The sequence below is a fragment of the Pongo abelii genome, chromosome 18 (genome assembly GCF_028885655.2).
Source record: "Pongo abelii isolate AG06213 chromosome 18, NHGRI_mPonAbe1-v2.0_pri, whole genome shotgun sequence".
NCBI classification, from domain to species: Eukaryota; Metazoa; Chordata; class Mammalia; order Primates; family Hominidae; genus Pongo; species Pongo abelii.
In genome coordinates this window covers 28,323,987-28,351,736 of record NC_072003.2, presented here as the reverse complement: position 1 = coordinate 28,351,736, position 27,750 = coordinate 28,323,987, and the positions used below count along the sequence as shown (strand labels likewise).

General features: G+C 44.0%; 1 protein-coding gene across 1 annotated transcript; it reads left to right on the top strand.

Moving 5' to 3' along the window:
• Positions 1-4,346: 4,346 nt before the first annotated feature.
• Positions 4,347-27,039, top strand: ZKSCAN2 (zinc finger with KRAB and SCAN domains 2). Its single transcript, XM_024233944.3, has 7 exons — positions 4,347-5,777; positions 7,120-7,306; positions 9,474-9,565; positions 10,644-10,770; positions 15,625-16,308; positions 18,718-19,209; positions 22,302-27,039. The coding sequence occupies exons 1-7, from the start codon at positions 5,379-5,381 to the stop codon at positions 23,222-23,224; spliced, it is 2,904 nt and encodes a 967-aa protein (XP_024089712.2). The 5' UTR covers positions 4,347-5,378; the 3' UTR covers positions 23,225-27,039.
• Positions 27,040-27,750: the final 711 nt, after the last annotated feature.

Sequence of the window (27,750 nt, the reverse complement as noted above, 5' to 3'; positions counted from 1 at the left end):
GGAGTTTCAGACCAGCCTGGGCAACATAGTGAGACCCTGTCTCTGCAAAAATAAAAATAAAAATTAGCCGGGTAGTGGCATGTGTCTGCAGTCCCAGCTGCAGTGAGCTATGATTGCACCACTGCACTCTAGCCTGGGTGACAGAGCGAGATTCCTTCTCAAAATAATTTTTTTTTTTTTTTTTTTTTTGAGGAGTCTCACTCTGTTGCCCAGGCTAGAGTGCAGTGGCGTGATCTCGGCTCACTGCAACCTCCACCTCCCGGGTTCACGCTATTCTCCTGCCTCAGCCTCCCAAGTAGCTGGGACTACAGGTGCCCACCACCACACCTAGCTAATTTTTTGTATTTTTAGTAGAGACAGGGTTTCACCGTGTTAGCCAGGATGGTCTCGATCTCCTGACCTTGTGATCCGCCCGCCTTGGCCTCCCTAAGTGCTGGGATTACAGGCGTGAGCCACCGCACCCGGCCCTCAAAATAATATTATCAGAAGATCCAGCAAGGCTTGGTCTGTATTCCTGCATGGCAACAAGAGGCTGGAACTAGTGGCTGCTTCCTTTAGACAGGAAATGTGGCCTGCAGCTCACCACACTCCCCACCATTCCCTATTGTCTTATACTTTGCCTTACTTCACTCTATGCTATCTGCCTGAACTCTGCAGGCTTTCAAGTTTGTGACTCCTGCTCCCTCATGTCCCCAAGCTGTTTGTGATACTTGCCTCTCCTAAAACCACCAAATAGCCCAAGGAGAATATAAAGGACCCTACTCTTATTTGAATCTGAATCCTGGGTTGCCATTTAATCTGATGTAACCTTGGGCAGTGACATCACCTTGCTCAAGTCTCAATGCCCTAAACTCTAAAATGGAGGTAATCTTATCTGGTTTATAGGATTTTTGTGAGGACTAGGCTTTGCCTAATTAGCTCTTCTCCTTTGGATCTCACCTCTAGCACTGCTTCTTCAAAAAAACCTTTCCAGACCTCCCAAATAGATCAAATCCCTCTGACAGACATAGGTTCTCAGCACCATGTCTCTTCTTGGTGGCACCCACCTCCCTTAGAATTGTACTTGAGTTTGTGGATTACTTGCTTAATTCCTGCCTCTCCCATCAGTCTGAAAACTCAATAATGGGAGGGGAATCCTGCTTTTGCTCCCTACCTACCACCATATCTGGCATTAAATAGGTCCTCAGTAAGTATTATTTAAAAAGAAAAATGAGCTGTGTAGGGATGCTGATACAACCCCTGGCATATACAAGGTACCCCACTGATTCTCTCTGCCACACCCTCAGGTAATACCTGTTATGTACATGGTACCCTAAGCTTCTGGGGCTAAAATTGGCTCAATTTTTAACATTTGGGAAAGAAGTGATTAGGTTGTGTTTTCTAATAAGCTATCTACCTCCCAGAATAAGGATTTTTGTTTTGCCCACTGACATACATGTAGCCGAACTGGTGTCCAGGCCACTCGTCGCCTGAAAGCCAAAAACTCAAAAGACAAGCTTCGGTGAAAGCAAAGTTAGCTTTATTCGAGAAACCAGCAACCTGCAAAACGCAGTGCACTAGTGTTCAAAGACCACCTTTCTCAGTTGTGCCTCTAGATCCAGGGATTTTAAGGAAAATTAGGAGACATAATGATCAAAACATTCTTGTGGGCCAGGAGCGGTGGCTCATGCCTGTAATCCCAACAATTTGGGAAGCCGAAGCAGGTGGATCACTTGAGGTCAGGAGTTCGAGACCATCCTGGCCAACATAGTGAAACATCATCTCTACTAAAAATACAAAAATTAGCCAGGTGCGGTGGCACACACCTGTAGTCCCAGCTACTCAGGAGGCAGAGGCTGCAGCAAACCAACATCACTGCACTCTAGCCTGGGAGACAGACCAAGATTGTCTCAAAAAACAAAACAAAGAAACATTCTTGTGAATCATGCGCAGTCTCAGATGGGCAGTTACTCATTACTTTCTTGGTGAACGCCTCGTGACTAGACTGTGCAGGGGCCATCAGCCTGTTCCCAGAGCTGCGGGTCTGTGTGTTTTCTCTGTTGAAGAAGGTCCTGTTTTTTTCTGTGGCTGTTTTTAGTGAATAATTTACAAACTCAGGCAAAACAATAATTATACTCAAGCAAGCAAGCTCTTCTCTAACATAGAGTCAGTACTACTGTTACTCGTTGCAGGGCCTAGGGGACTTAGCTGGATGCCTACCTGGCTTTTGTTACCCAATGCAATGCCTCCATGACATAGCTAAATTCCTACTCAGGTTTAACTTGCTTATTTTTAGAAAACAGGTGGTCTGTGGTCATAGGTTCCTTCTTAGCTTACTCGACCTCTGAAGAACCTCTAGCTTCATTCTAATCCAACTTCAGTACTAAATGACATTCCCACTGGTGCCATGAGTTGACAATCACCATGATGACCCGAAGAGACCAAAAAAGGACAAAAAAAGAGGCAGCTCCTTGATTCCAGGAAAATCTACCTCCCTTCCCAAGAAAAAACATGAATATTCCTCCTCTTGTTCTTAATTTTTATTTTTTTTAGAGACAGGGTCTTGCCATGTTGCCCAAGCTGGTCTCCAATTCCTGGGCTCAAGCTTTCCTTCTGCCTCCTCGCCTTGTTTTTAATGTCCAGCCCCTTCATTAAGGACACCTGAGGACTAACCTCTGATTCTTTTGTTGTTTTTTTTCTCTGTTTTGTTTTGTTTTTGACACAGAGTCTCGCTTTGTCACCCAAGCTGGAGTGCAGTGGCACAATCTCAGCTCATTGCAACCTCCGCCTCCCGGGTTCAAGTGAGTCTCATACCTCAGCCTCCTGAGCAGTTGGAATCACAGGCGTGTGCCACCATGCCCAGCTAATTTTTGTATTTTTAGTAGAGACGGAGATTCACCATGTTGGCCAGGCTGGTCTTGAACTTCTGACCTCAAGTGATCCACCTGCCTTGGCCTCCCAAAATGCTGGGATTATAGGCGTGAGCCACCACGCCCAGCCTAAACTCTTGATTTTTTAAATCCTGCCCAAATTCCTATCTAAGGGATCTGGGGAGTCATGACCTACAAACCATAAATTCTCATCAGATGGGTTTCATTTAACCCTATATATGATGACTTACTTTCCAATCTGACTCTGGCATAACATTACGTGACAAAAAGAAAGTCAAAATATTTTACCCCAAAACATGTTTCTTTGCCCTATTTTGCAATTTCTTCCATAAAGGACAGCATTTTCCCCCAAAAGCTATCCTTTGTGGGGTAAAACGTGCATCTGTAAAGAACATCTATTAACATAGCTAGATGTTTTTCTTCCAGGCCCTCCCAATCCTAAACTGATCACCTTTTGAAGATCTGAATAGGAAACATTTGTCATCTATTATCTCTAAGAGCAGCCACCATAAGACTTCAAAAGAACCTTGGTCTCCACCATCTTTTATCTTAACCTGAACATCTCCTTTCTATCAATCCCAGGTCTTTAGAAAAACTCAACCAATTGTCAACCAGAAAATGTTTAAATTTATCTACAGCCTGGAAGCCCCCACTCCCACCCCTTTGCGTTGTCCCGCCTTCCTGGACCAAACCAATGTATTTAATGTATTTGACTGATGTCTCATGCCAACCTAAAACATAAAAACAAGCTGCACCCCGACCACCTTGGGCACATGTTCTCAGGACCTCCGGAGGGCTGTATCACAGGCCATCGTTACTCATATTTGGCTCAGAATAAATCTCTTCAAATATTTTGCACAGTTTTACTTTTCGTCAACACTCCCTATTACCTGTAACTTCTCAGTTTTCAAGAGCTGAGAGCTTGATTTGCGAGCTACGCTCCCACTTCTCCAACTCCATGGCCACTGAATGAAGGCTGCACTGCCTAATACTCACACTTGGTCTCATGCGCTGGCTCTGCAACAACGGACAGACAAGAGTCCCTTTGGGGGAAACCAGCTTCCCAGGTGACACTGTTGCCTCTGCCAAGTGCGCAAAGCGCTGCCTGGCACACAGTAGGTGCTCAAGAGAGGGAAAGCCGGGTCTATGAATTCGGGGACGGGGCAGCACCAGAAGAGAGCAAGCTGGGGCCTGGCTGGCTGAACCCTGGCCCCGAGACCCCTGTGACCCCTTTCACATCAGGATCGACCACATGAACCTCCCCAACATCAGGGCCAACAAGTGGCCCCAGATGAGACCGCGCCGGGAAGGGCCTGGGGCCACGCACAGATACTTCCGCCAGAAAGGGTCACGCCGCGCCGTGCACCTCCGCCAAGGGAAGAAAGTCCCGCAGGGTCGGGATACCCGCTCTAGCCCCGACCGCGGCCCTGGACCAGGAACACGAAACAGATCCCTCCGCCAGACACGAGTCCCCGCTCCCGTGCTCTCCTTCCCCGGCAGCCAGGCCCCGGTGCCGACTCCTCCGCCTCAGGGAAGCCCCGCCGCCGCTTGGATTCTCCGCCTGAAGCGGGACTCGCGACGGCCGGTGCCCTACAATCCCTCTGTGTCCCTCCGCCCTGGGGAGGACCCTCTGCGCCCCTCTACAGTTCTAAAGTCCCTCAGCGACGAGTCACCGCGCCGCGCGCTCTCGCGAGAGTCCACCACACGGCCCCCCCTCCCCCAGCCCCTCGCCCGCGAGGACGCCTCGCGCGGGCCCCGCGGCGCTCGGTGGCAGGCGGCGCATGCGTGACTGCGACTCCCAGCGCCCCCCGCGCTCTCCGCGGGCCAAGTGGACGAGGCCGAACGCGAGGAGCCGGCCGCTGCCCCCTGAGAGGCCTGGCTTCAGCCCGCAGCTCTTTTCCCCTCCGGGCGGAACGGTTTTTGCGGCCTTTCCTCAGCGGGCACAGGTTTCCTGAGGACGGTCGGGGCCATCGTGGCCCCGAAAGAGCCCGGCGCCGCTCTCAGAATCCGCCGGCCTGCAGCGGCCTGGACGTGCTGCCGTGACCCGAGCCCGGAACGTGGCGCCGGGCGGGGCCTGCACATCCGGCCCCACCCACTCGGGGCCTCGCCTCTCGGAGCCCGACCCCGGAGTAGCGGACACACCCCCTCCCGGCCCGGCTGTCCGCCTCCGCCCAGCCTTTCCTCAACCTGCTTCATTTTTCTCCCAGTCGTCCAGCCTCCCGGTTTCCGACTTTGCACTAAGAGGGATGCACCCTGGAAAACCACACTGCGCGGTCACATCTTGTTTGGGGAAGAGGCCGGGCTTTTGCATCTTAGGGTATACGTTCACCTTTTCAAGGGCCTGGCATCGATTTGATTAATCAGCCTGGAATACCCTGTTCCTGCCGACCTGGCCGTTTTTACCTCCCTACCTTATCACACTCCCAGGAACATTAAGCAGGGAGCGCTTGGAGTCTTCTTTGGTTCCCCACCTTGAGCTAGACGTGAAGTTGACCCCTGGGCTGCAGCATGGCTGTAGCCCTCGACTCTCAGATCGACGCGCCCCTGGAGGTTGAGGGATGCCTAATAATGAAGGTGGAAAAGGATCCCGAGTGGGCATCAGAGCCCATTCTGGAAGGATTGGATAGCTCTGAGACCTTCCGCAAATGCTTCAGGCAATTCTGTTATGAGGATGTGACCGGACCCCATGAAGCTTTCAGTAAACTCTGGGAACTTTGCTGCCGGTGGCTGAAGCCAGAAATGCGTTCCAAGGAGCAAATACTTGAGCTGCTGGTGATTGAGCAGTTTCTCACCATTTTACCCGAGAAGATTCAGGCTTGGGCACAGAAGCAGTGTCCGCAAAGTGGAGAGGAAGCGGTGGCCCTGGTAGTGCATTTGGAGAAAGAGACTGGAAGACTAAGACAGCAGGTGAGAGAGGATTTTCCAAATTTTTGTACTTAGAAAAAAGGGAATGGGAAAGCCATGTGGGCAGGGATGTATTGCAGAAAGAAGTGCTCTTCAGAGAAAGGTAAATGGTACTAATAAAAGACTCTATAAGGAGGTCTTTTCACTTTAAGTGAATCCACTTAAAAGGGGATCAGAATTTCACATGAAATACAAAAATAAAAGCTTTGGTTGAAATATTATCTTGCAATGGAAACCAGACATTACTCACCTAAGCATTTATCGTCATCTTTGGCATAATGTTTGCAACAAAACAATATAAGAGAACAATATGGTTTTGCGTCACAGAGGTTCACTTACGCATTTTGATCAAAAAAGGCTATTCTGTTCCCCCTTTAAAAAAAAAAAAAAAAAAAAGACTTCATCCGTTATCCCAGAGCCGTCTCCAAGCGTTTTACTGTTACACTCAGTGTCTTCTGAAGTGCTCTTATGCCGTCATTTCTGTCACTCTCCTCCGGTCTAACTGCCACATCTTCATTCCTCAGTGGCTTGCATGCTCTTCTAGTTGTTCTTCAACCTCCCTTTCATGAACCTCGTGAAATCCTGCAGCATTTGCAAGATTTGCAGTTTCACCTTGCATCGGACTTCCATCGTGTAGAGATCTATCAGCAGGTTGCTGTGTTGGTCAGGGATAGACAGATAGATATGGATATTAATTTTGTAAGTTTTCATTTCACTAGTGAATATATTCATGTCCTGGTAATTTCTTTGCGAACTTAACAGATATAAAGAGTCGAATAATATCTATTCTAACAACAAGGAGGTTCTTTAACTCCTGACAGATTCCCCCTCTGTTTAGTAATAAAGATTACTCTGGCCAGGCGCGGGGGCTCACATCTGTAATCCCAGCACTTTGGGAGGCCGAGGCGTGTTGATCACCTGAGGTCAGGAATTCGAGACCAGCCTGACCGACATAGTGAAACCCCATCTCTACTAAAAAAATACAAAATTAGCCGGTCGTGTCGGTGCATGCCTGTAATCCCAGCTACTCGGGAGGCTGAGACAGGAGAATCGCTTGAACCTGGGAGGTGGAGGTTGCAGTGAGCCAAGATCGTGCCATTGCACTCCAGCCTGGGCAACAAGAGCGAAACTCTGTCTCAGAAAAAAAGAATACTGTTCTGTTACCTTACACCCAGACTGCTGGACAGTACTCTCAGCCCAGCGCTCTCGGAGACTTCATTGGGAATGGAGTGGAATTTTCATTCCTTCTCATGTCTCTGTCCTTCTTTGATGTCTTTCGTGGGAGAATTTTGCCCTGATATGGGCCTGTTTTACTCCCTCTTATGGTATTGACTTCATTTCTCAGGTCAGCAGTCCCGTGCACCTGGAGAAGCCTGCCCCACTTGGAGCAGCGTGGGAGATGGCAGACTTCCAGCCAGAGCAGGTGGAGACCCAACCCAGGGTGGAGTCTCGGGAGGAAGCTGGAAGCCTCCACTCAGGACACCAGGAACAGCTGAACCGAAAGCGAGAACATCGGCCCTTACCCAAGAATGGTAAGAGGGAAGACTGGGAGCATGCCCAGTGCAGAGGCTGGGGCAGATTTCCACAGTACCCCAACGCTGTGAATGCTCAGTAGAGGGCCTCCTAGATATATATTCAGAATAGGAGAAAGGTTTCATTCACTTCAAGAATTAGGAACATGTGCAATATAAGTAAAAAGGTATCGTAAAGATGGAAACTGCGTCTGGGCAACATGGGAAAACCCAGTCTCTACAAAATCACAAAAAAAAAAAAACAAAAATTAGCTAGGTGTGATGGCATGCACCTGTGGTCTCAGCTACTCAGGAGGCTGAGTCAGGAGGATTGCTTGAGCCCAGGAGGTTGAGGCTGCAGTGAGCCATGATCACACCACTGTATTCCAGCCTAGGTGACAGAGTGAGACCCTGTCTCAAAAAAAAAAAAAAAGATCCAAACTGGGGAAACTTAAATTGCTTGGGCCAGCTATGAGATCCTGTGGTGTTAAACTCTCCACGGCTGGACACAGTGACTCACGTCATAATCCCAACACTTTGGGAGGCTGAGGCAGGCGGATGTCTTGAAGCCAGGAGTTCAAGACCAGCCTGGGCAAGATAGCGAGACAAACACATTTTCTCTACCAAAAAAATAAATAAAATAAGATCTGCATTCTACAATCATCATGTGTTTTTCAGTCCTACCATGTGTATGTGCTCTTGGCTGACTATAAAGAAGTCAAAAAGCTGTTTGAGAGGGAACAAGGCATTTGTGTTCAAAGTTTGACTCACAGGCCATCACAGAAGTGGCATAGAAGAGAGATAAACAGTTAAGATTTCACAGGGAAAGGACTACTGACATTCATAGCTACCCTGCACATTAATGAATCAGGTCAAATACTAGGAAATGAGTACCCTGTCCTTCCCATTCCACAGTGATCTCTCCATCTCCTGAAGTGTGGCTTCATCTCAGTCTTAAAGAGAGGAATGGAAACATCGCTGAACCTGCCATCACAAGTCTTCTGTTTATAACTTATCTCTGCCACCCTGTGTCTGTGATCTTGGGCAAATAATATGAAAAGAAGCATGAATGCACAGAGGCTAAGAGCTTAGGCTTTAGAGGCAAACAGACCTAGATTCAAAACCTAGCTCTGCCATTTTTTTTATCTATGTGGCCTTGGTCAGGATACTTAACTTCTCAAACTTTCCATTTTCTCATCTTTATTTTGTTTTATTTTTTCTTTGTGGTGGAGTCTTGTTCCAGGTTAGAGTGCAGCGGCACAATCTCAGCTCACAGCAACCTCCGCCTCCCAGGTTCAATCGATTCTCGTGCCTCAGTCTCCCGAGTAGCTGGGATTACAGGCGTGTGCCATCACACCTGGCTAATTTTTGTATTTTTAGTAGAGATGGGGTTTCACCATGTTGGCCAGGCTGGTCTTGAACTCCTCACGTTAGGTGATCTGCCCGCCTTGGCCTCCCAAAGTGCTGGGATTACAGGCATGAGCCACCGCACCCAGTCCTCTCATCCTTAAAAGGGAAATAGCAAGGCTATTAGTGCAGATTAAATGAGGCAGCGTGAAGGAGCCAGTGCATAATAGTGCTCAATAAATGTTAGTTTCCTTTCCCCCAGAATGGCACAATTATTTTTAAGTCTGTCTGACTGACTGTCTGTCTGACTGACTTAGCCAACTCTTCACTGAGAGGCAAGATTCAGTACTACTATACTTTTTTATGCCTCCTCAAATTTATATTATGATGGAATGCATTGCAAATGTCCATGATAGAGAGAGAGAGAGAGGAAGGGAGAAAGAGAAGGGAAGGGAGGGGAAGGGAAAAGGAAGGCGGGGGAAGGGAAAGGGGGTAGGGAAGGAGGGAAAGTACCATAGCCATAGTCTCACACTGAGAGATGAGCGGGACCTGAGCATTGGCATTGGCGGTGCCCTTTGAATCAGATGTGTGCTCTCCAGTTCCCGCAGTCCTTACCTGGCCCCCTTCATCTTGTATTTACTTGCTTACCCCCGGAAAGCATTTGAGGTTGTGATCCCAGCTTTAGGGTACTGTGTTTTTGGGGATTGTTCTGAACTCACAGAGAAAATGGTGAATTTATATTTGTTGGTGTTTCAATACGTACTCATCTCTTAAAAAGAGAGACAGCATGAATTAAAGGGTCAAAGCCCAGATCACTAATCGTTTCTTTCTATTCTTACAGCTCGGCCTTCTGCCTGGGTTCCTGCCCTTGCTGATGAATGGAATACCCTAGATCAGGAAGTGACAACCACATGGCTTCCTGCTCGGTCCCAGGTACGTTGTAATTGTCTTTTTTTTCTTTGAGGTGGAGTCACACTCTGTCACCCACGCTGGAGTACAGTGGCACAATCTCAGCTCACTGCAACCAGCTCTGCTCCTGGGTTCAAGCGATTCTCCTGCCTCAGCCTCCTGAGTAGCTGGGACCACAGGTGCATGCCACCACACCTGGCTAAGTTTTAGTATTTTTAGTAGACAGGGTTTCACCATGTTGCCCAGGCTGGTCTCAAACTCCTGACTTCAAGTGACCCGCCCACCTCGGCCTCCCAAAGTGCTGGGATTACAGGTGTGAGCCACCATGCCCTGCCGTAATTATCTTCTCTGGCCTTGCTTACTAGGGTGTTGAGGCACAATGCTTTCTGTGCCTTCACTGTCCTCACAAATTTTTGTACTCTCCACAAGAGTATAAAAGTATATTTCCCCCTTACTCCTTTACTTATACTTACTTGAAATATACTTATACTCCCCACAAGAGTATAAAAGTATATTTCCCCCTTATTCGTTTACTTATACTTAACTTTAAATATACTTACTTTACTTACCTTAAATATACTCCTCACAAGAGTATATTTCTGCCTTATTCCTTTACTTGTACTTACTTTAAATATACTTACTTTACTTAACTTAAATATACTCCCCACAAGAGTATATTTCCCCCTTATTCCTTTACCTATACTTATTTTAAATATACTTACTTTACTTTGAATATACTTACAGTCCTCACAAGTGTATATTTCCCCCTTATTCCTTTACTTATACTTACTTTAAATATACTTACTTTACTTACTTTAAATATACTTACACTCCTCACAAGTGTATAAGTATATTTCCGTTTATTCCTTTTCCTGAAAAGATGGGACCCAGTCTTCTGAGTAATGAGACTCCTTGCTGGATCATCTTGCTTATCTTGTCATCTTATGATTCTTTCTCTTCTGCTTCATTTGGCACAAACTATCCACTTGTTCCTTGATTTCAGTTCTTCTTTAGGGTCCTTCCTCTGCCTCATCCATGATTGTTCATCCTTTGAAGACCTGTGCAGTTATCTTGGTAGTCATTGGTGTTAGTGTCATTACAGGAACCAGTGAAAGATGTCCACGTGGCCAGAGGCTTTTCCTACAAAAAGAGTGTACATCAGATTCCTGCCCACAGGGACCTCTACCGGGATTTCAGGAAGGAGAATGTTGGGAACGTGGTCTCCCTGGGTAAGGATTCCTTCCCTTTCCAAATATAAGACTTGGAGCTTTTTAATGTATTCATTTCTACTGATTAGAAGATAGGCAGATAGAAATGTTAACACTTAAAGGATCTCTAAGGATTGTCTAGTGTAATCACTTAGCCAGGTTCTCTTCCCTCACCCACTCCTCCTTCCAGTAAAAAAAAAATAATAATTTAGTGATTAAAACATTGGAGAGGAGTTACATATGACTATCATATTTGTATTATATAAAATGGTGTAGTACAGTAAATGGTATTATTCCTTAGGAAACTGAGGCTTAGAGAGCTTAAGAAACTTCCCCTGGTCAAAGTAAAGTAAGCAATGTAGCTAGGATTCAAATTACGACATGTTCATCTCTTTTGTAAGCTGGCAAATTCTCAATTTGCCTTCTGTTCTTAACAGCTCTTTCCTATTAACCTCACCAAAATGTCTTCAGGAGTTTTTTTTTAATTAATGAAATATTTTATTAATGAAATATTTTGTTTTCAATAAATACTTATGAAAATATATCTGTACCAATAATTTTCAAATGTGAAGTCACAGATTATTTTTCCCCTTCATGTAATAGAAAAGTAGATTTCAGTCTCTTTTGAAGAGAAAGACATCTTTGACATGTCTCAGGACCACAAAGCTATAATAAGATATAAGGCTTTTTTTTGCCCACCCACCCTCAACCTCCTTAAGCAAAACAACTCAATTTTATTTCTTTGATATATGTATTTGTAGGTTCCTGTAAGTTTTTGTTTGAAAATTAGGTTCTTCTACAAAATTTTTTTCGGCTTTATTGGGGTACAAATAAATTTAATATTTATTTATTAAATATATGCAAATAAAGCCAGGCACAGTGGTTCATGCCTGTAATCCCAGCACTTTGGGAAGTCAAAGACAGATCACGTGAGGTCAGGAGTTCAACACCAGCATGACCAACATGGTGAAACCCCATCTCTACTAAAAATACAAAATTAGCTGGACGTGGTGGAACATGCCTGTAATCCCAGCTACTTGGGAGGCTGAGGCAGGAGAATAGCTTGAACCCAGGAGGTGGAGATTGTAGTGAGCCGAGATCACACCATTGCACTCCAGCACGGGCAACAAGAGCGAAACTCCATCTCAAAAAATATGTATATGTATATATATGCAAATAAAATTGTGTATATTTAAGAATGTCATATTGCAACTTGATGATTTTATGTACATATACATTGTAAAATAATTACCACATTTGAGTTAACATATCCATCACCTTACACAGTTATGTATGTGTGTGTTGAGAACACTTAAGATCTACACTCTCAGTAAATTTCAAGTATACACTATAATATTATTAACTGTAACCATCATGCTGTATACATTAGAATTTATTAATCTTATAACTGAAAGCTTATACCCTTTGACCATCATCTCCCCTTACCCAAGCCCCTGGCAACCACCGTTCTCTTCTCGCTTTCTCTAAGTTTAGCATTTTAGATTCCACATGTAAGTGAGATCATATTTGTCTTCCTCTGTCTGGTTTATTTCACTTAGCACAATGCCCTCCAAGTGTTGTCACAAATGGCAGGATTTCCTTCTTTTTTGAAGAAGAAGAATTTTGCTCTCACCCAGGCTGGAGTGCAGTGGCACGATCTCAGCTCACTGCAACCTCTGCCTCCCGGGTTCAAGCGATTCTCCTGCCTCAGCCTCCCGAGTAGCTGGAACTACAGGTGCGTGCCACCATGCCCGGCTAATTTTTGTATTTTTAGTAGAGACGAGGTTTCACCATATTGGCCAGGTTGGTCTCGAACTCCTGACCTTGTGATCCTCCTACCTTGGCCTCCCAAAGTGCTGGGATTACAGATGTTAGCCACTGCGCCCAGGCTCTTTCTTTTTTATGACTAGTACTCCATTATATTTTTTTTCCTGTATTTTCACATTTTCAATATTCATTCATTTGTCAGCAGATACTTGGGTCGTTTCCATGTCTGGACTATTGTGAATAATGCTTCAGTGAGCACGGGAATACAGCTATCTCTTCAAGATGCTTATTTTGTTTCCTTGGGATATGTACCATAAGTGGGATTGCTGGATCATATTATATTTCTGATTTTTTGAGGCGCCTCCCTAATGTTTTCCATAATGGCTGTACCTGTTTACATTCCCACCAATAGTGCATGACCATTCCCTTTTCTCCACAACCTTGTTATCATTTGTCTTTTTTTAATTGACAGATAATAATTATGTTTATTTATGGGTTACAGTGTGATGTTTTGATACATATTTTCGTTGGGGAGTGATTAAATCAAGCTAATTAACAAATCCATCACCTTGGCAGGGCGTGGTGGCTCATGCCTGTAATCCCAGAACTTTGGGAGGCTGAGGTGGGCGGATCACAAGGTCAGGAGTTCAAGACAAGCCTAGCCAACATAGTGAAACTCCGTCTCTACTAAAAATACAAAAATTAGCTGGGCATGGCAGCATGCACCTGTAGTCTCAGCTACTCGGGAGGCTGAGGCAGGAGAATTGCTTGAACCCAGGAGGCGGAGGTTGCAGTGAGCTGAGATGATGCCACTGCACTCCAGCCTGAGCGACAGAGTGAGAATTTGTCTCAAAAAAAAAAAATTCATCACCTCACATACTTATTTTCCCATGGTGAAGATATCTAAAATCTACTCTTTTAGGCCAGTCACAGTGGCTCATGCCTGTCATCTCAGCATTTTTGGTGGCCAAGGCAGGCGGATCACCTGAGGTCAGGAGTTTGAGACCAGCCTAGCCAATGTGGCGAAACACCATCTCTACTAAAAATACAAAAATTAGCCGGGTATGGTGGTGGGTGCCTGTAATCCCAGCTACTTGGAAGTCTGAGGCAGGAGAATCGGTTGAACCCAGGAGGCAGAGGCAAGTCGAGATCGCGCCACTGCATTCCAGTCTGGGCTCACTCTGTCTCAAAAATAAAGGAAAATCTACTCTTTTAGCAATTTTGAAATAAACAAAGCATTACTACACATTATAGTCACTGTATAATAGATTACTAAATTTATATAATAGATTACTAAAGTTTATTCCTCCCATCTAACTGAAATTTTGTACCCTTTGATCAAATCTCCACTTTCCCCGTCCTCCCTCCTCCTCCCCCAGCTTCTGGTAACCATCTTCTACTCTCTACTTCTATGAGTTGGACTTTTTTAGATTCCCCCAAAAGAGTGAGGTCATGTGATATATGTCTTTTCTGTGCCTGGCTTACCTTAGTTAACATAATGTTCTCCATGTTCGTCCATGTTATTGCAAAAGGCAGAATTTTCTTCTTTTTTAAGGTGGAATAATATTCCTTTGTGTATATAGACCACATTTTCTTTATCCATTCAGCCTCCTGGTTGCTTCCGTATCTTAGCTATATGTGAATAATGCTGCAGTGAACATGGTAGTGCCTCTTTGGCCTACCGATTTTAATATTTTTGCATATATACCCAGTAGCAGGTTTGCTGGATCATATGGTAATTCTATTTTTAGTTCTCTATGGAACCTCTGTACTGTTTTCCATAATGACTCTTCCCAGTTCCCAGCTCCGCCAACTGTGTTCAGAGGTTTCATTTTCTTCTCACCAACACTTCTTATGTTTGTCTCCTTGATGATAGCCATTCTGAAAGGTATGAAGTGATATCTCATTGTGGCTTTGATTTGCATTTCCGTGATGATTAGCGATGTTGAGCACCTTTTCATGTACCTATCTGCCATTTGTATGTCTTCTTTGGGAATATGTCTGTTCACATCCTTGGCTTATTTTTTAATGAGATTATTTGTTTGGTTTGTTGTTGTTATTTTGCTATTGAATTGTAAGAGTTCCTTGTATATTTTAGATATTGACCCCTTAGCAGATGAGTGGTTTGCAAATCTTTTTTTCTATTCCATAGATTTTTTTCACCACTTTGTTGACTGTTTTTGTTGTTGTTGTTGTTTTGGATTAGATTTTTTTTTTTTTTTTGCTGTATAGAAGCTTTGTAGTTTGATGTAGTCCCACTCATTTATTTTTGCTTTCATTGCCTGTGCTTTGATGTCATATCCAAAAAAATTGTTGCCAAGACCAGTGTCAAGGAGCTTTGTCCCCTGTGTTTTCTTCTAGGAGATTTATGGTTTCAGGTCTTACATTTATAAGGCTTAATCCATTTTGAGTTCATTTTTGTGAGTCGTGTAAGACAGGGGTCCAGTTTCATTCTTTTGCATCTGGATATCCAGTTTTCCCAGCACCATTTGTTGAAAAGATGACCTTTTCCCAGTGATGTGTTCTTGGCACTCTGTCAAAGATTATTTAGCCATACATGCGTGGACTTCTTTCTAGGCTCTCTATTCTGTTCCACTGGTCTTTGTGTCTGTTTTCATACCAGTACCATACTGTTTTGATTACTATAGCTTTGTAATATAGTTTAACAAAAAATTCTTGGCTTCTCATCTCTTATAGTCCCAGTGCCTATATATGTATGTATGTTGGGGTGGGCATGGAAGGGAATGTGGGGAAAAGATACACTTTTTTTTACAAGTAACAAATACTGAGTAGGAGCATACCCTGAACCTAACACAACACTGGCTACTGAGAGGTAATCAAAGGTTAAAAATATATATTCTTACCCTTAAAGGTTTTCCTGTAAGAACTAGCTAGGAAAAGAAATGGTACATATATGAGAAGTAAAATGATCGTGTAAGTTAGTAGGTGTTTGTACCAAGGAAGTCATGTAAAAATAAATGTGCAGTGTCACAGTTGAGGAAGGTTTGTGTGTGAACAAGTGGCCCAGGAGAGCATGTGACAGCAGAAGATTGAAGCATGCAGTAATGACTTCTATGTCTACCATGAAATATGTTTCTTTTACTGTAGGAAGTGCAGTGTCTACATCTAACAAGATAACCCGGTTGGAACAGAGAAAGGAGCCATGGACTGTAGGTCTGCATTCCTCTAACAAGAGAAGTATCCTACGAAGCAACTACGTCAAGGAAAAGTCAGTTCGTGCTATTCAGGTCCCTGCAAGGAGTGCAGGAAAAACATGGAGAGAGCAGCAGCAGTGGGGTTTAGAAGACGAAAAGATAGCAGGTGTGCATTGGAGCTATGAGGAAACAAAGACTTTCCTGGCAATTCTCAAAGAGTCTCGCTTTTATGAAACACTTCAAGCCTGTCCCCGAAATAGCCAGGTGTATGGTGCTGTGGCTGAATGGTTGCGAGAATGTGGCTTTCTTAGAACCCCAGAACAGTGTCGAACCAAGTTCAAAAGTCTCCAGAAAAGCTATCGAAAGGTGAGAAATGGCCACATGCTAGAACCCTGCGCCTTCTTTGAGGACATGGATGCTTTGTTGAACCCTGCAGCCCATGCTCCGTCCACTGATAAACCAAAGGAGATGATACCTGTCCCCAGACTGAAGAGAATTGCCGTCAGTGCTAAGGAACGCATCAGCTTGGTGGAGGAGGAGGAAGCTGCAGAAGATTCTGATGGTGATGAAATAGGCGTCGAATTTATCCGCAAGTCTGAAATCCATGGTGCCCCTGTCTTGTTTCAGAACCTCAGTGGTAAGAATTGTGCTTTGTTTCTCTGGTAAGAAAACAGATATGTGATCTTGTGGAAAAAGGACCAGAAGTGACCAAACCCAGGGGGTGCTGTCATACACACCTCACCACTTTCACTGTGGTGTGGCCACATCACTAAAGTACTCTCAGGTGCTTGCTGCTGCCCCCATTGCAGTCGGAGTAACAGCTCCAAGAGGCCGTGGAGGAGTCGTTTTCACTTTAGAGCACAGCATGGATTTTGAGTGTTTGCGTCCTTGTGGAAGGAAGACAGATGGAGTTAAAGGGATCTAAGGATCTAGTATTATCTGATAATTGGCATAAAGCAATCAATTGTATTGGATTATAAGTCAAGCATGCATTATTACATTATCTAAAATAACCAGTACAAAATTAGGTAACAGTTTCAACAGGTTTTCATTAAAAATGAAATAAACCTTTTTTGTGTAATCTAAAGACAAAGGAGAGAAAAAAGAATACAAAATAGATGAGTCAGATGGAAAAAAATAAGATATAAATCCAAATATATAATTAATTACAAACTTAAAGGACTAAGATTATCAGACATTAATTGCTTATAAGAGATCCACCTTTAATACAGAGACATTAAAATTAAAAAGGCAGACAGATACACCATGCAAAAGAGAGCTGGTGTTAAATATTTCGTGACTGAGACATGCAGAATTAAATCGCCAATTAATAACTGTGTGACAGCAGACACATCATGTAACTACTTTGAGCTTCAGTTTTCTCATCTGTAAAATATGACTAAGAATACCTCATAGGGTTGTTGTTAGTGTTAAATAGGATAATGAAGGCACTGTGAAAATGCTGAAATATAATACAGCATTGCCTGGTATCACTGTTATTAGTAATGTTTCTTTACTCCAGCTAGAGATAAATTCTTTTTTTTTTTTTTTTTTCCGAGATGGTGTCTCACTCTGTCACCCAGGCTGGAGTGCAGTGGCGCAATCTTGGCTCACTGCAACCTCCTCCTCCTGGGTGAGTTCAAGCAGTTCTCCTGCCTCAGCCTTCTAAGTAGCTGGGATTACAGGCATCCACCACCATGCCTGGCTAATTTTTATATTTTTAGTAGAGACGGGATTTCACCATGTTGGTCAGGCTGGTCTCAAACTCCCAACCTCAAATGATCCACCCACCTCAGCCTCCCAAAGTGCTGGGATTACAGGCATGAGCCACCGCACCCAGCCTATAAATTCTTGCATAGAATGGAAAACTAAATCAGGCTAGGGAATGTATTCATGACTAAACCCATTCAAAAGAAATATCTGGCTGGATGCGGTGGTTCATACCTGTAATTCTAGCACTTCAGGAGACTGAGCTGGGAGGATCCCTTGAGGCCAGGAGTTTGAGAGCAGCTGGGCAACACAGCGAGACTCCGTCTCTACAAAAAATAAAACAATTAGACAGGCGTGGTGGCACACTCCTGTAGTCCCAGCTACTCAGGAGGCTGAAGCGAGAGGATCACTTGAGCCCAGGAGTTCAAGGCTTCAGTGAGCCATGATTGTGCCACTGCAGTCCAGCCTGGGCAACAGACTGAGATTCTGTCTCAAAAAATAAAAAATAAACATCTGCTAAGATGGGAAGATTCATTATGCCTAGACAGGTCTCACCAGTCTGAAAATCCATCAACATGAGGCTGGGACTCTTGGGGTGGTCTCAAATATGGGAATCCAGTCATAGGCCTGGAAGAGACCACCTAGTAAGATAGAGGATAGAGATTTTTCCTACAATAGATTACAAAACATACAAAAAGCATGTTTTACAAATTATATTTAGATATGCCCTGAAAAGTTTTATTCTGCTATAAATGCAGAACATAGTCTTGTCTTGCAGATCATTTCATCTCAAAGTAGAGGATTCAATGACATCCAAAAACTACTCTGAACATAGTTCTGCTCCTCAAGGAAGACTGGTTACAGAAGTGGTAGGAAATTTGAGGGGAGAAGTTCCTATTGGAAATTCTAGTCATTATTCTTAACCACTTTGGAAAGAGACTTCTAGAGAACTATATCATTTAATCACCATAGCAATGGCAGATTTGGGGGACTGCATTTTTATTCTTCCAAATGAGCTTTGAGATTAGTTTACCGATTTCAATTTTAAAAATCTGAATGGGATTTTGACTATAGATTCATATGAGAAATGATATCTGTACAACTTGAGTCTTCCTATTCATAAACAGTGTCTTGTCATTTTTTCTAGTTTTATGTTATTACACATTTTTATATAGACCTTCTCATTTCTTGCAAAGCTTATTCCTAGGCATATGTAGTTCTTGTTGCCACTGTGAATGGGATTTTTTTTTTACCTCTACATTTCTTAATGTATATAGTATGGAGGCTACAGACTCCTTTTCTTTGTTACATTGTGAACTTTATCCCCGAATGGCAGGTGTGCACTGGGGCTATGAAGAAACCAAGACTTTTCTTGATATCCTCCGTGAGACTCGGTTTTATGAAGCGCTTCAAGCCTGTCATCGGAAGAGCAAATTGTATGGGGCTGTAGCTGAACAACTTCGAGAGTGCGGCTTCCTCCGGACACCAGAACAGTGCCGAACCAAGTTCAAAAGCCTTCAGAAGAGTTACCGCAAGGTGAAAAATGGCCACGTGCTAGAGTCCTGCGCATTCTACAAGGAGATGGATGCCCTGATTAACTCTCGGGCACCTGCTCCTTACCCCAGCACCCCAGAGGAAGTCCCATCACCTTCAAGGCAAGAAAGAGGGGGTATTGAGGTTGAACCCCAGGAACCTACAGGCTGGGAACCTGAAGAGACCTCACAGGAGGCAGTAATAGAAGACTCTTGCAGTGAGAGAATGAGCGAGGAGGAAATTGTGCAAGAGCCAGAATTCCAGGGACCTCCAGGTCTACTGCAGAGCCCAAATGGTAAGGTGCAAAACCAAGGAGTTTTAGTCCAAAAGAGGAATAAGTGTGATTTACTGAAAAATTGGTAGATCTTGCACATAGCTCATGAATATTCCTTCATTCAACAAATATTTGAGTGCCTGTGCTACTTGAAGAACAGGTGATATAGCAGTGAATAAAACAGTTCCTGGCCAGGCATGGTGGCTCACACCTGTAACCCTAGCAGTTTGGGAGGTTGAGGCGGGTGGATCACCTGGGGTCAGGAGTTTGAGACCAGCCTGGCCAACATGGCGAAACCCTGTCTCTACTGAAAATACAAAAATTATCTGGGTGTGGTGGCGGGCACCTGTAATCCCAGCTACTCAGGAGGCTGAGGCAGGAGAATCACTTGAAACCTGGGAGGCGCAGGTTGCAGTGAGCCGAGATCGTCCCATTGCACTCCAGCCTAGGTGATAGAGTGAGACTCCATCTGAAAAAAAACAAAGTTCCTGTTCTCATGGTGCTTCTATTCAAAGGAGGAACTCATGTTAGAGTGACTCAGTCCTTGGGTTCTCAGTCTTGGTTTTTGTTGGTATGGGTCAGACAGTGTTTTGTATCTCCTGGACGTACTGTGGGGAAGAAAAACTTGGAATTACACATGAGAAAAAACTTGGATGAAGGAAGTGTTTCAGTAAGCACAAAAGAAGAATATCTTATGGTTACATGTGGTGTGCAAGACAAAAAAGATAGAGACTAAATAAAAGACTTTATTTTTTTATTTAGAATAAATAAAAGACTTTATTCTGGTCCTGAGCTCCACCTGCATGTTTCCCACTGACTTATGCCCTCATGGGCCTGTCACTAGTAACTCAGGCTTAAGATGTTCAAAACTAACATCACCATCTTCCTTGCCACACCATGGCTCTTCCCTGTGGGCTCCCGCCCTCGTCCAGACTATCACGTCTATCTGTCCCCTCTTCAGTTACCATTAGCTACTGTCTAGTTCAGTCTTCACTCTCTCTCTTGCCTAGACTGTTGTAAAAGCCTCCAAACCAGTTTTCCCCACCCACACTTTTATTAAGGTTTCACAGCCATTTTTGATCTAAGCTCATCTTACTCTTCTAGTCTACATGTTAGCATTTTCCTTCCTCAACTCTGTGCTTATTCAGAGCGGAACTACTGGCTATTTCCTATACACACCTCGAGCCCTTTCACATCCAAACTTTAGCTTGTGATGTTCCCTCCACCTTGAATGTCCTTTGCTCTACATATCTCCATGTCCAAATTCTCTCTCACCTCCCATACTTTGTCTGTCTCTGTCTTATGGCACTGAACACTTTATATGTAAGATCTCCCAGACATGGTGAGCTGAAGGACAGGAGCTCCGTCTTCCCATAACACTAGATTAAGCCCCCGGCAATCAGTTGAATATGCGGGGTAATTCAGGACTAGTTTATTGAAGCAAGTGACTCTAGCTTAGTATATATATGGGAAATTATAGTATGAAGGCTTGAATTAAGTCCTGTAGAACCCTGGCTTTGATAACTGGAAACAAAGTCCTTGTGAATCTTGTTTTTAAAGTGAGCTCCAGACCTATCATCAAATTATCAAGCTTTCTCTGAGCCAACTGCTAGACTGTGACTTCCTCCAAATCCCAGAACAATGTTGGACTCAATCAGAAAACTTCAAAAGAAGTACTGACAGGCCAGGTGTGGTGGCCCACACCTGTAATCCTAACACTTTGGGAGGCCAAGGTGGGAGGATCGCTTGAGCACAGGAGTTTGAGACCAGCCTGGGCAACATAGACCCCATCTCTACAAAAAATTAAAAATTCGCTGGGAGTGGTGGTGTGCACCTGTAATCCCAGCAACTTCTGGGGTTGAGGTGGGAGGATCACTTGAGCCTGGGAGGTCAAGGCTGCAGTGAGCTATGATCATGCCACTGCACTCCAGCCTGGGTGACAAAAAAAAAGTACTAATAAGTGAAAGATGGAATTGTTAGGGCTTTTTACTTAAGTGACTAGACTGATTAATGGCTGCCCTCCTCTCCCCATCCCATGCCACAGCCTCCACACTTGGGATTGAGAGTTATCTGTGGTTTTCACTGAATGTGTTGAAGGAAAGTAATGTTGAAACTGGCAGTAGAAACAAGGCAGGAGAGCAGATGCTTAAGAACAAGAATTAACCTGAATTGGGCCTAAGTTGCACAGCTTGTGAAATGTTTATGGATGAAATAACATGATGTCTGGAATTAGCTTCAAAGTAGTCTGGATGGAGGGAGCAGGGAGTGTGTGGGAGTGGAAATGAAATGAGATTGGCCATGAATAGGTCATAGTTAAATGTAGGTAAGTGGTTTGTGGGAGTTCATTATACATACTGTTCTCCGGACTTTTCTGTGTTTGAATTTTCCATAAGTTAATACAAAAATCACACAGTTAATAACTGACCAAGATGGGACCAGACCCAGAGCCATGTAAGTCCAAAACTTGTCTCTGTTCACCATGTCATGCTCTCTGTCCAGAAAACTTCACAGAAAATCTGGATCCAAGATGTAGTGAATGTGGGATGTAGATGAAAAGAGTGAGAAAATAGTTCCAATTTGGGGAACAGTGAGAATTAAGTTTTCATTTAGTGTGGTGTATGGGACAGCCTGAAAAAAAAAGTGAGAAGAACATTTGAGAAGAAACAGGTACCCTTGGGTGGGATATGATTAGATATGTAGAGGAATTTAGTTCCTCAAGTCCCTCGAGGAACTTGGACTTAGTCAGAATCTAATCTAAAGATCAGTGTGGTGTAGTGTGCTTTAGTATAGAGGTGAAATTATGAAAATAGCATGAAATTAGAGTGGAACTTCAGGGAGATAAGCCAGGTTGCCCCCATGTTAATCGGGATATGGATGGGGAATGATGGCTTGGATTATAATGCAGGAAACATTTCTGAAGGCCTACTCTGTACTGCCTGTTATTGGCCTGTTTATGAATGGAAAGAAATAACAGCAGAATGAATCAGGGAAGAGTCACAGGATCTGAGGTTAGAGAAGCGTATGGAGAGCAAGCGGATCAAGCCTTGCAAGCCAGGTTGTTTATGGTTAATATCAGACTTGTATGAAATTTGTATTGTCTTTTGTTTTTTCAGATTTTGAAATTGGAAGTAGCATCAAGGAGGATCCAACACAGATAGTATATAAGGACATGGAACAGCATAGGGCATTAATAGAAAAGTCTAAAAGAGTTGTTTCCCAGAGTACCGACCCCAGCAAATATCGCAAAAGGGAATGCATCTCAGGAAGACAATGGGAAAATCTTCAAGGAATTAGACAGGGAAAGCCGATGTCTCAGCCTAGAGATTTAGGGAAAGCCGTTGTGCATCAGAGGCCTTTTGTGGGGAAGAGACCCTACAGACTTCTCAAATATGGAGAAAGCTTTGGAAGGAGCACTCGTCTGATGTGCCGGATGACCCACCACAAGGAGAATCCTTATAAGTGTGGTGTCTGTGGAAAGTGCTTTGGTAGAAGCAGGAGCCTGATCAGACACCAAAGAATCCACACAGGCGAAAAACCTTTTAAATGTCTTGACTGTGGAAAAAGCTTTAATGACTCCTCAAATTTTGGTGCCCACCAGAGAATCCACACAGGAGAGAAACCCTACAGATGCGGAGAGTGTGGAAAATGCTTTAGTCAGAGCTCTAGTCTTATTATACATCAGAGAACACACACCGGTGAGAAGCCCTATCAGTGTGGAGAGTGTGGGAAAAGTTTCACCAACAGTTCTCATTTCAGCGCCCACCGGAGAGTTCACACTGGGGAGAATCCCTACAAATGTGTGGACTGTGAAAAAAGTTTCAATAACTGTACGAGATTTCGAGAACATCGGAGAATACACACTGGAGAGAAGCCCTATGGATGTGCCCAGTGTGGCAAACGTTTCAGTAAGAGTTCTGTTCTTACCAAACATCGGGAAGTTCATGTGAGAGAAAAGCCTCTGCCACACCCTCCATCTCTGTATTGCCCTGAGAACCCACATAAGGGAAAGACTGATGAATTTAGGAAAACTTTTTGATGATGATCTTCTCTTCCTAAATGCCCCCCTTAGCCATTTTACCCTAATCTCATTCTTGGAAGCGATCTTTTCTTAGCTATGAAGTGTAATTCCCAAGATAAACTTGAGAATATAAATAAACTAGACACTTTTATCCTGTTCTCACCTCTGCCTCTAACTTCATCAGTCTGTTCCTCTTCTTCTGTGTGTCTCAGCTTCTCCTTTAAGAATGTGGAGGAGATACATTGTCCGAGTTCAGAATGAAATGCCCTTCAGTACGTTGAGGCCACTGCAACGGATTGCTAAGTTCGGCGACATTCAAGATCTTCCATGTGGGTGAGAGTTGTTTTCAAGGATATCAAAAATGCCAAAAGTTTTTTTGTTGTTGTTACCTAGTCCATGAGATCCTGGATGCAACTTGATAACAGATTTTCATATTTAGATAGAACTTTGAGGAGTCTGATCAGAACTACATCAAATCCATCTTGGTTTTGAAGAGATCCACAAAAGAAGAGTAAACATTTTAATAGCTTTTCTCAGAAGTCTGTTACAGTGTACCTTTTTTTTTTTTTGTCAAGAAGTTGATCCAAATAGCTAGGGCAGAATCCCTGTATTGTCACTGAAATCCTGTTACTAATGCCTTGCCCTCCATGGAGGTGAGAAGCAATTGATCACCCGTCATCCTTTTCTGTACCTGAAGACTTAAATCCCCTGGCTGCTGCTTCTCCGGCCTATAAGTAATCCCAGGTCCTTATACTGTTTCTCATAGCCCTGCACTTACCTCTCAGTTGCTCTGGGTGCTCCTGCCGGCCTCTTCGGAACTACCATGCCCTCCTCAGATGGAAAAGGAGGCCTGCTCGTGGTGTGTCTCACTAAAGCAAAGCAGGATTTCAGATGCGTTCTAGTTCTATCCTCTAACTTCTCTGCCTCTTATCTAGAACATGACTGGCATGTTGACATATTTCGTACCTCCCACCCCCACACTGCAGTATAATATTATAATAGTGTTTCTAAAACTTTAAGGGGATGGGGAAGAGGTAATAGACACCTGAAACATTTCTAAGACCAGATGGACTCCTTTGGCCTGCTGTAGATCAGATAGCCACCTCAGCTTAGACCAGCGCGCTCAGGTCTGGCTGTTAAATCTCCCAGTCTCTATTCCTGAGGCTTCTAATCCCTGTTTACCGCCTCAGAAACCTAACTGTAGTGCCCCAAGTAACTTAACACAACTCTAGAGCTCACTGGGTGAAAAGTGGGAACATTTATAAAAACTTCAATCCAGAAATCCAGAACACCGTTTCTGTTTTCCTCATTTACCTGTTTTGTCTGAAAAATCTCTTTGAGAACCCCCGGCAGTAACCCAATAAACATTGAAGGAAAAGTTCTGATGGGGGATGGTTAATTCACTTTTGAAGTTACAGATGAAACCCAGAAATTTGATTTTCCATGGCCAGTTGCTTCAGGATGGAGCCAGTGGTGTTTATTCCCTTAGTATGTAGGTGACCCAGGGTGGCTTTGCTTTGGCAAGGGAGAAGTCACAAGTTTAATGGGAAGGGAACCGGAGTTAGGGCCGTTTGTAGGTGATTATTTTGCCCTTATCTCTCCCTTTCTTTGTCAAAAGCTTTTATTTGAAGCCATCTGGAAGTGATATTTTTCCTTTTGGTATGTTTCAATCTTTTGAAACTTGTTCAGCAAAGTACCTAGGAGGGTAGGTGCTGTAGAAAGAAATGTAATTTATGGTGCCAGAATAGGGTGTGGCCTGTTGGAAGGCAGGTGACTCAGGTAAACATTGATAAATGTTTCTGATTTACGTTTGTTGGGAATGTTAAGACTGTTCACATCTCAATAGGTTGATTTTTCTGTGTTGTCCAAGTTATAGATTTCTAATGCTAAGTACAGTTCCATGTTGGTAGTGTGTGTAGCATAGTAAGATGTTTGTGGTGCCAGTGGGCTTGTGTTTATATTGTGTAGATGTTCTGGAATTCCAGCTCTAGAGAAGATGCACATTGATAGAAATCACCACTTAGTAATATGTACACAGGATTGATATTATATGGAAGCATGATTCAGGAAAGTAGATGACTTATTCATAAATATGAAGCACTGTTATATGTAAGGCCATGTTCTAGCCACAGTGAAGGATACAGGAAGGAAGGGGCATGGTGCCTGGACTCAAGGAACTGACAGTTTGATAGAGGAAGCATCACAGCAAAAGGTGGGGCCACTTACACCATGGCAGTTACACCAAGGCCAGGAGCTCAGTCATGAGAACCTCACCTTCACCTGCAGAAGAGTTTCGCTAAGTTGCCCAGAATCATATTCTGTACCTTCATCTCTCAGCCTTCCCCAGTGGCAGGAAAGGGTCAAGACCCATTCCATCTCTAGTGGGACAAACTGATTCTGTTTAACTCTCATATGCCTGGGAGCAAGCTGAGGTGGAATTTTGGTTCCCCTACCTCCACTCCTAATTGTAAATGGGCTGTCTAGACATGTGTTACATTAATTTGATGAACTTTGTTCTGAAGAAATGGAAGGTCTCCCCCCCATTTTAGACCAACACTACTTGTCTCCCTGCATTTTATTTGTTTTCACCTGGTACATGTAAGTCAAAATGAATAATCATGTTCTGACCAATGTGTCTTTTAGATCACGTAACATTGCCTTTATGAAGATTCATAGAAATAGGTTTTTTTATGTAGATCTCAGTACCAAGGAAAGCTCTAATCCTAAGCGCAGTATATATACACACACACACTTCTACATGTGTGTGTAGATCTGTATATATGTATTACAAACACTGTGATTTTTGTAACTTAAGCTGCTTTTTCTGTCTTTGTTCTGGCTGCTGGAAAGTTCAACAAAACTTACAGCCCACCTCAACCAACTACCCCAAGCTATATTTATTTAATTTCGTCTTATTTCCTTGTAAATTGTGTCAAATCCTGTTTTTGAAAAGCAACATAGACTGACAATTTTTCACTATCATCTTATCGAAGGCATTTTGGAAACTGGGCTCGTATGTCCCACCTAGGCTTGCTTTGTTACTGCCACAAATACCTCCAGTTCTTACCAGTGATGTTATTGTGCATTCAACGTAATTCATTCATCTGGAAAGAAACAGTTTTTTAAAGAGGGAAACCTCACACATAAATGGCTCAGGGCAGCCTGGCCTTGGTGGAATGAGCATGAGACCAGAAGCTGAAAGAAGCAAGTTTTAATCTTGTCACTACTTAATGAGTGTTGTTTGACACATCATAGCCTCTCTGGACCTCAGCTCCTCATCTGAAGAGAAGTTGAACTTGATTGCTAAGTTGCTCTGGCTCTAATGTTTCATGAGGCTGTGGAGCATGATATAGATGCGGAAGAGGTTAGAAGACCAGGCTGCCGGCCCAGCTCTCCTGTGCCTGCCTCATCTGGCCATACCAAATCCATCGCATGCTTCAGGAAAGGGAAGGGATGCTGTGACAGCAAAGTCAGCCCAGGAGCTTGTTCGGGAAGGAGAAAGGGCAAGTCCCTCGTGGTCCACAGCAGGCAGCCCCCCAAGCACCTCGATAACCAGTGGCAGGTAGGCTGAAGTGAAGGAAGCCTCTGTCAGGAGGTCTGGCGCCCGGTGACAGACAAGACTCAGCTGTGAGGGAGCTGGGGCAGCCCTGGCTAAAGGAGTGTCTGAGTAACTTGTGAAACTGGAAGCCTCTGCCTCTGAATGCATTCCAAGACCCGGTGCAAATGGATGTGCATTCATTGTTTTGTATCAGTGTTCACTTAGATGTCTTCTTGAAAACTTGTTTGTGAACTAAATGTCTAAAATAAATGGCTCCCACTGGTTTCTGCCATAATTTGAAGGGCATCATTCTATTAAGGGAAAATATAATGTACCAAGAAGTTGATAAAAGCTGATCTTAGCAGCCAATGAAAAGAATTCCGGTCTCATTCTAGTTCACTGCTGTCCCCCACAAGTAGCAGGGGTCTTTTGTGGGTCCACAGCTTGTCTGTGTGCAGCAGTCCTCTGGTGGTTGTCCCTGCCATTGTCCCAGTAATGGTCATCTCCAGTGCTAGGAGGGAATTAGCCTTGTATACACGTGCTGCCTGTGTTTCTGAGGCACTCCCCCATAGCCTAATGGTGGAAGAAGTCTTAAAAGTTTCTTCGAAGATAGAGTAACAGGAGAGACAAAACTTTACTCTTTTAGGGTCTCAGGCTAGGCCTGAGGATTAAAGTAACACAAAACAGATAAACAAGAGAAAAGCATACACGGGAGTCTCCACAAGAAATGAAGACCTGGCCAGGCACCGTGGCTCATGCCTGTAATCCCAGCATTTTGGGAGGCCGAGGCGGGTGGATCACGAGGTTAGGAGATTGAGACCATCCTGGCTAACATGGTGAAACCCCGTCTCTACTAAAAATACAAAAAAAATTAGCCAGGCGTATTAGCAGGCGCCTGTAGTCCCAGCTACTCGGGAGGCTGAGGCAGGAGAATGGCGTGAACCCAGGAGGCGGAGCTTGCAGTGAGCTGAGATCACGCCGCTGTGCTCCAGTCTGGGTGACAGAG

Bases quoted from the DNA above. Each gene is read 5' to 3' on its own strand.
- ZKSCAN2 (XM_024233944.3), top strand. From the start codon at position 5,379: ATGGCTGTAGCCCTCGACTCTCAGATCGACGCGCCCCTGGAGGTTGAG. The intron at 7,307-9,473 runs GTAAGAGGGAAG...CTATTCTTACAG, and splicing joins TCGGCCCTTACCCAAGAATG to CTCGGCCTTCTGCCTGGGTT. The intron at 19,210-22,301 runs GTAAGGTGCAAA...TTGTTTTTTCAG, and splicing joins TCTACTGCAGAGCCCAAATG to ATTTTGAAATTGGAAGTAGC.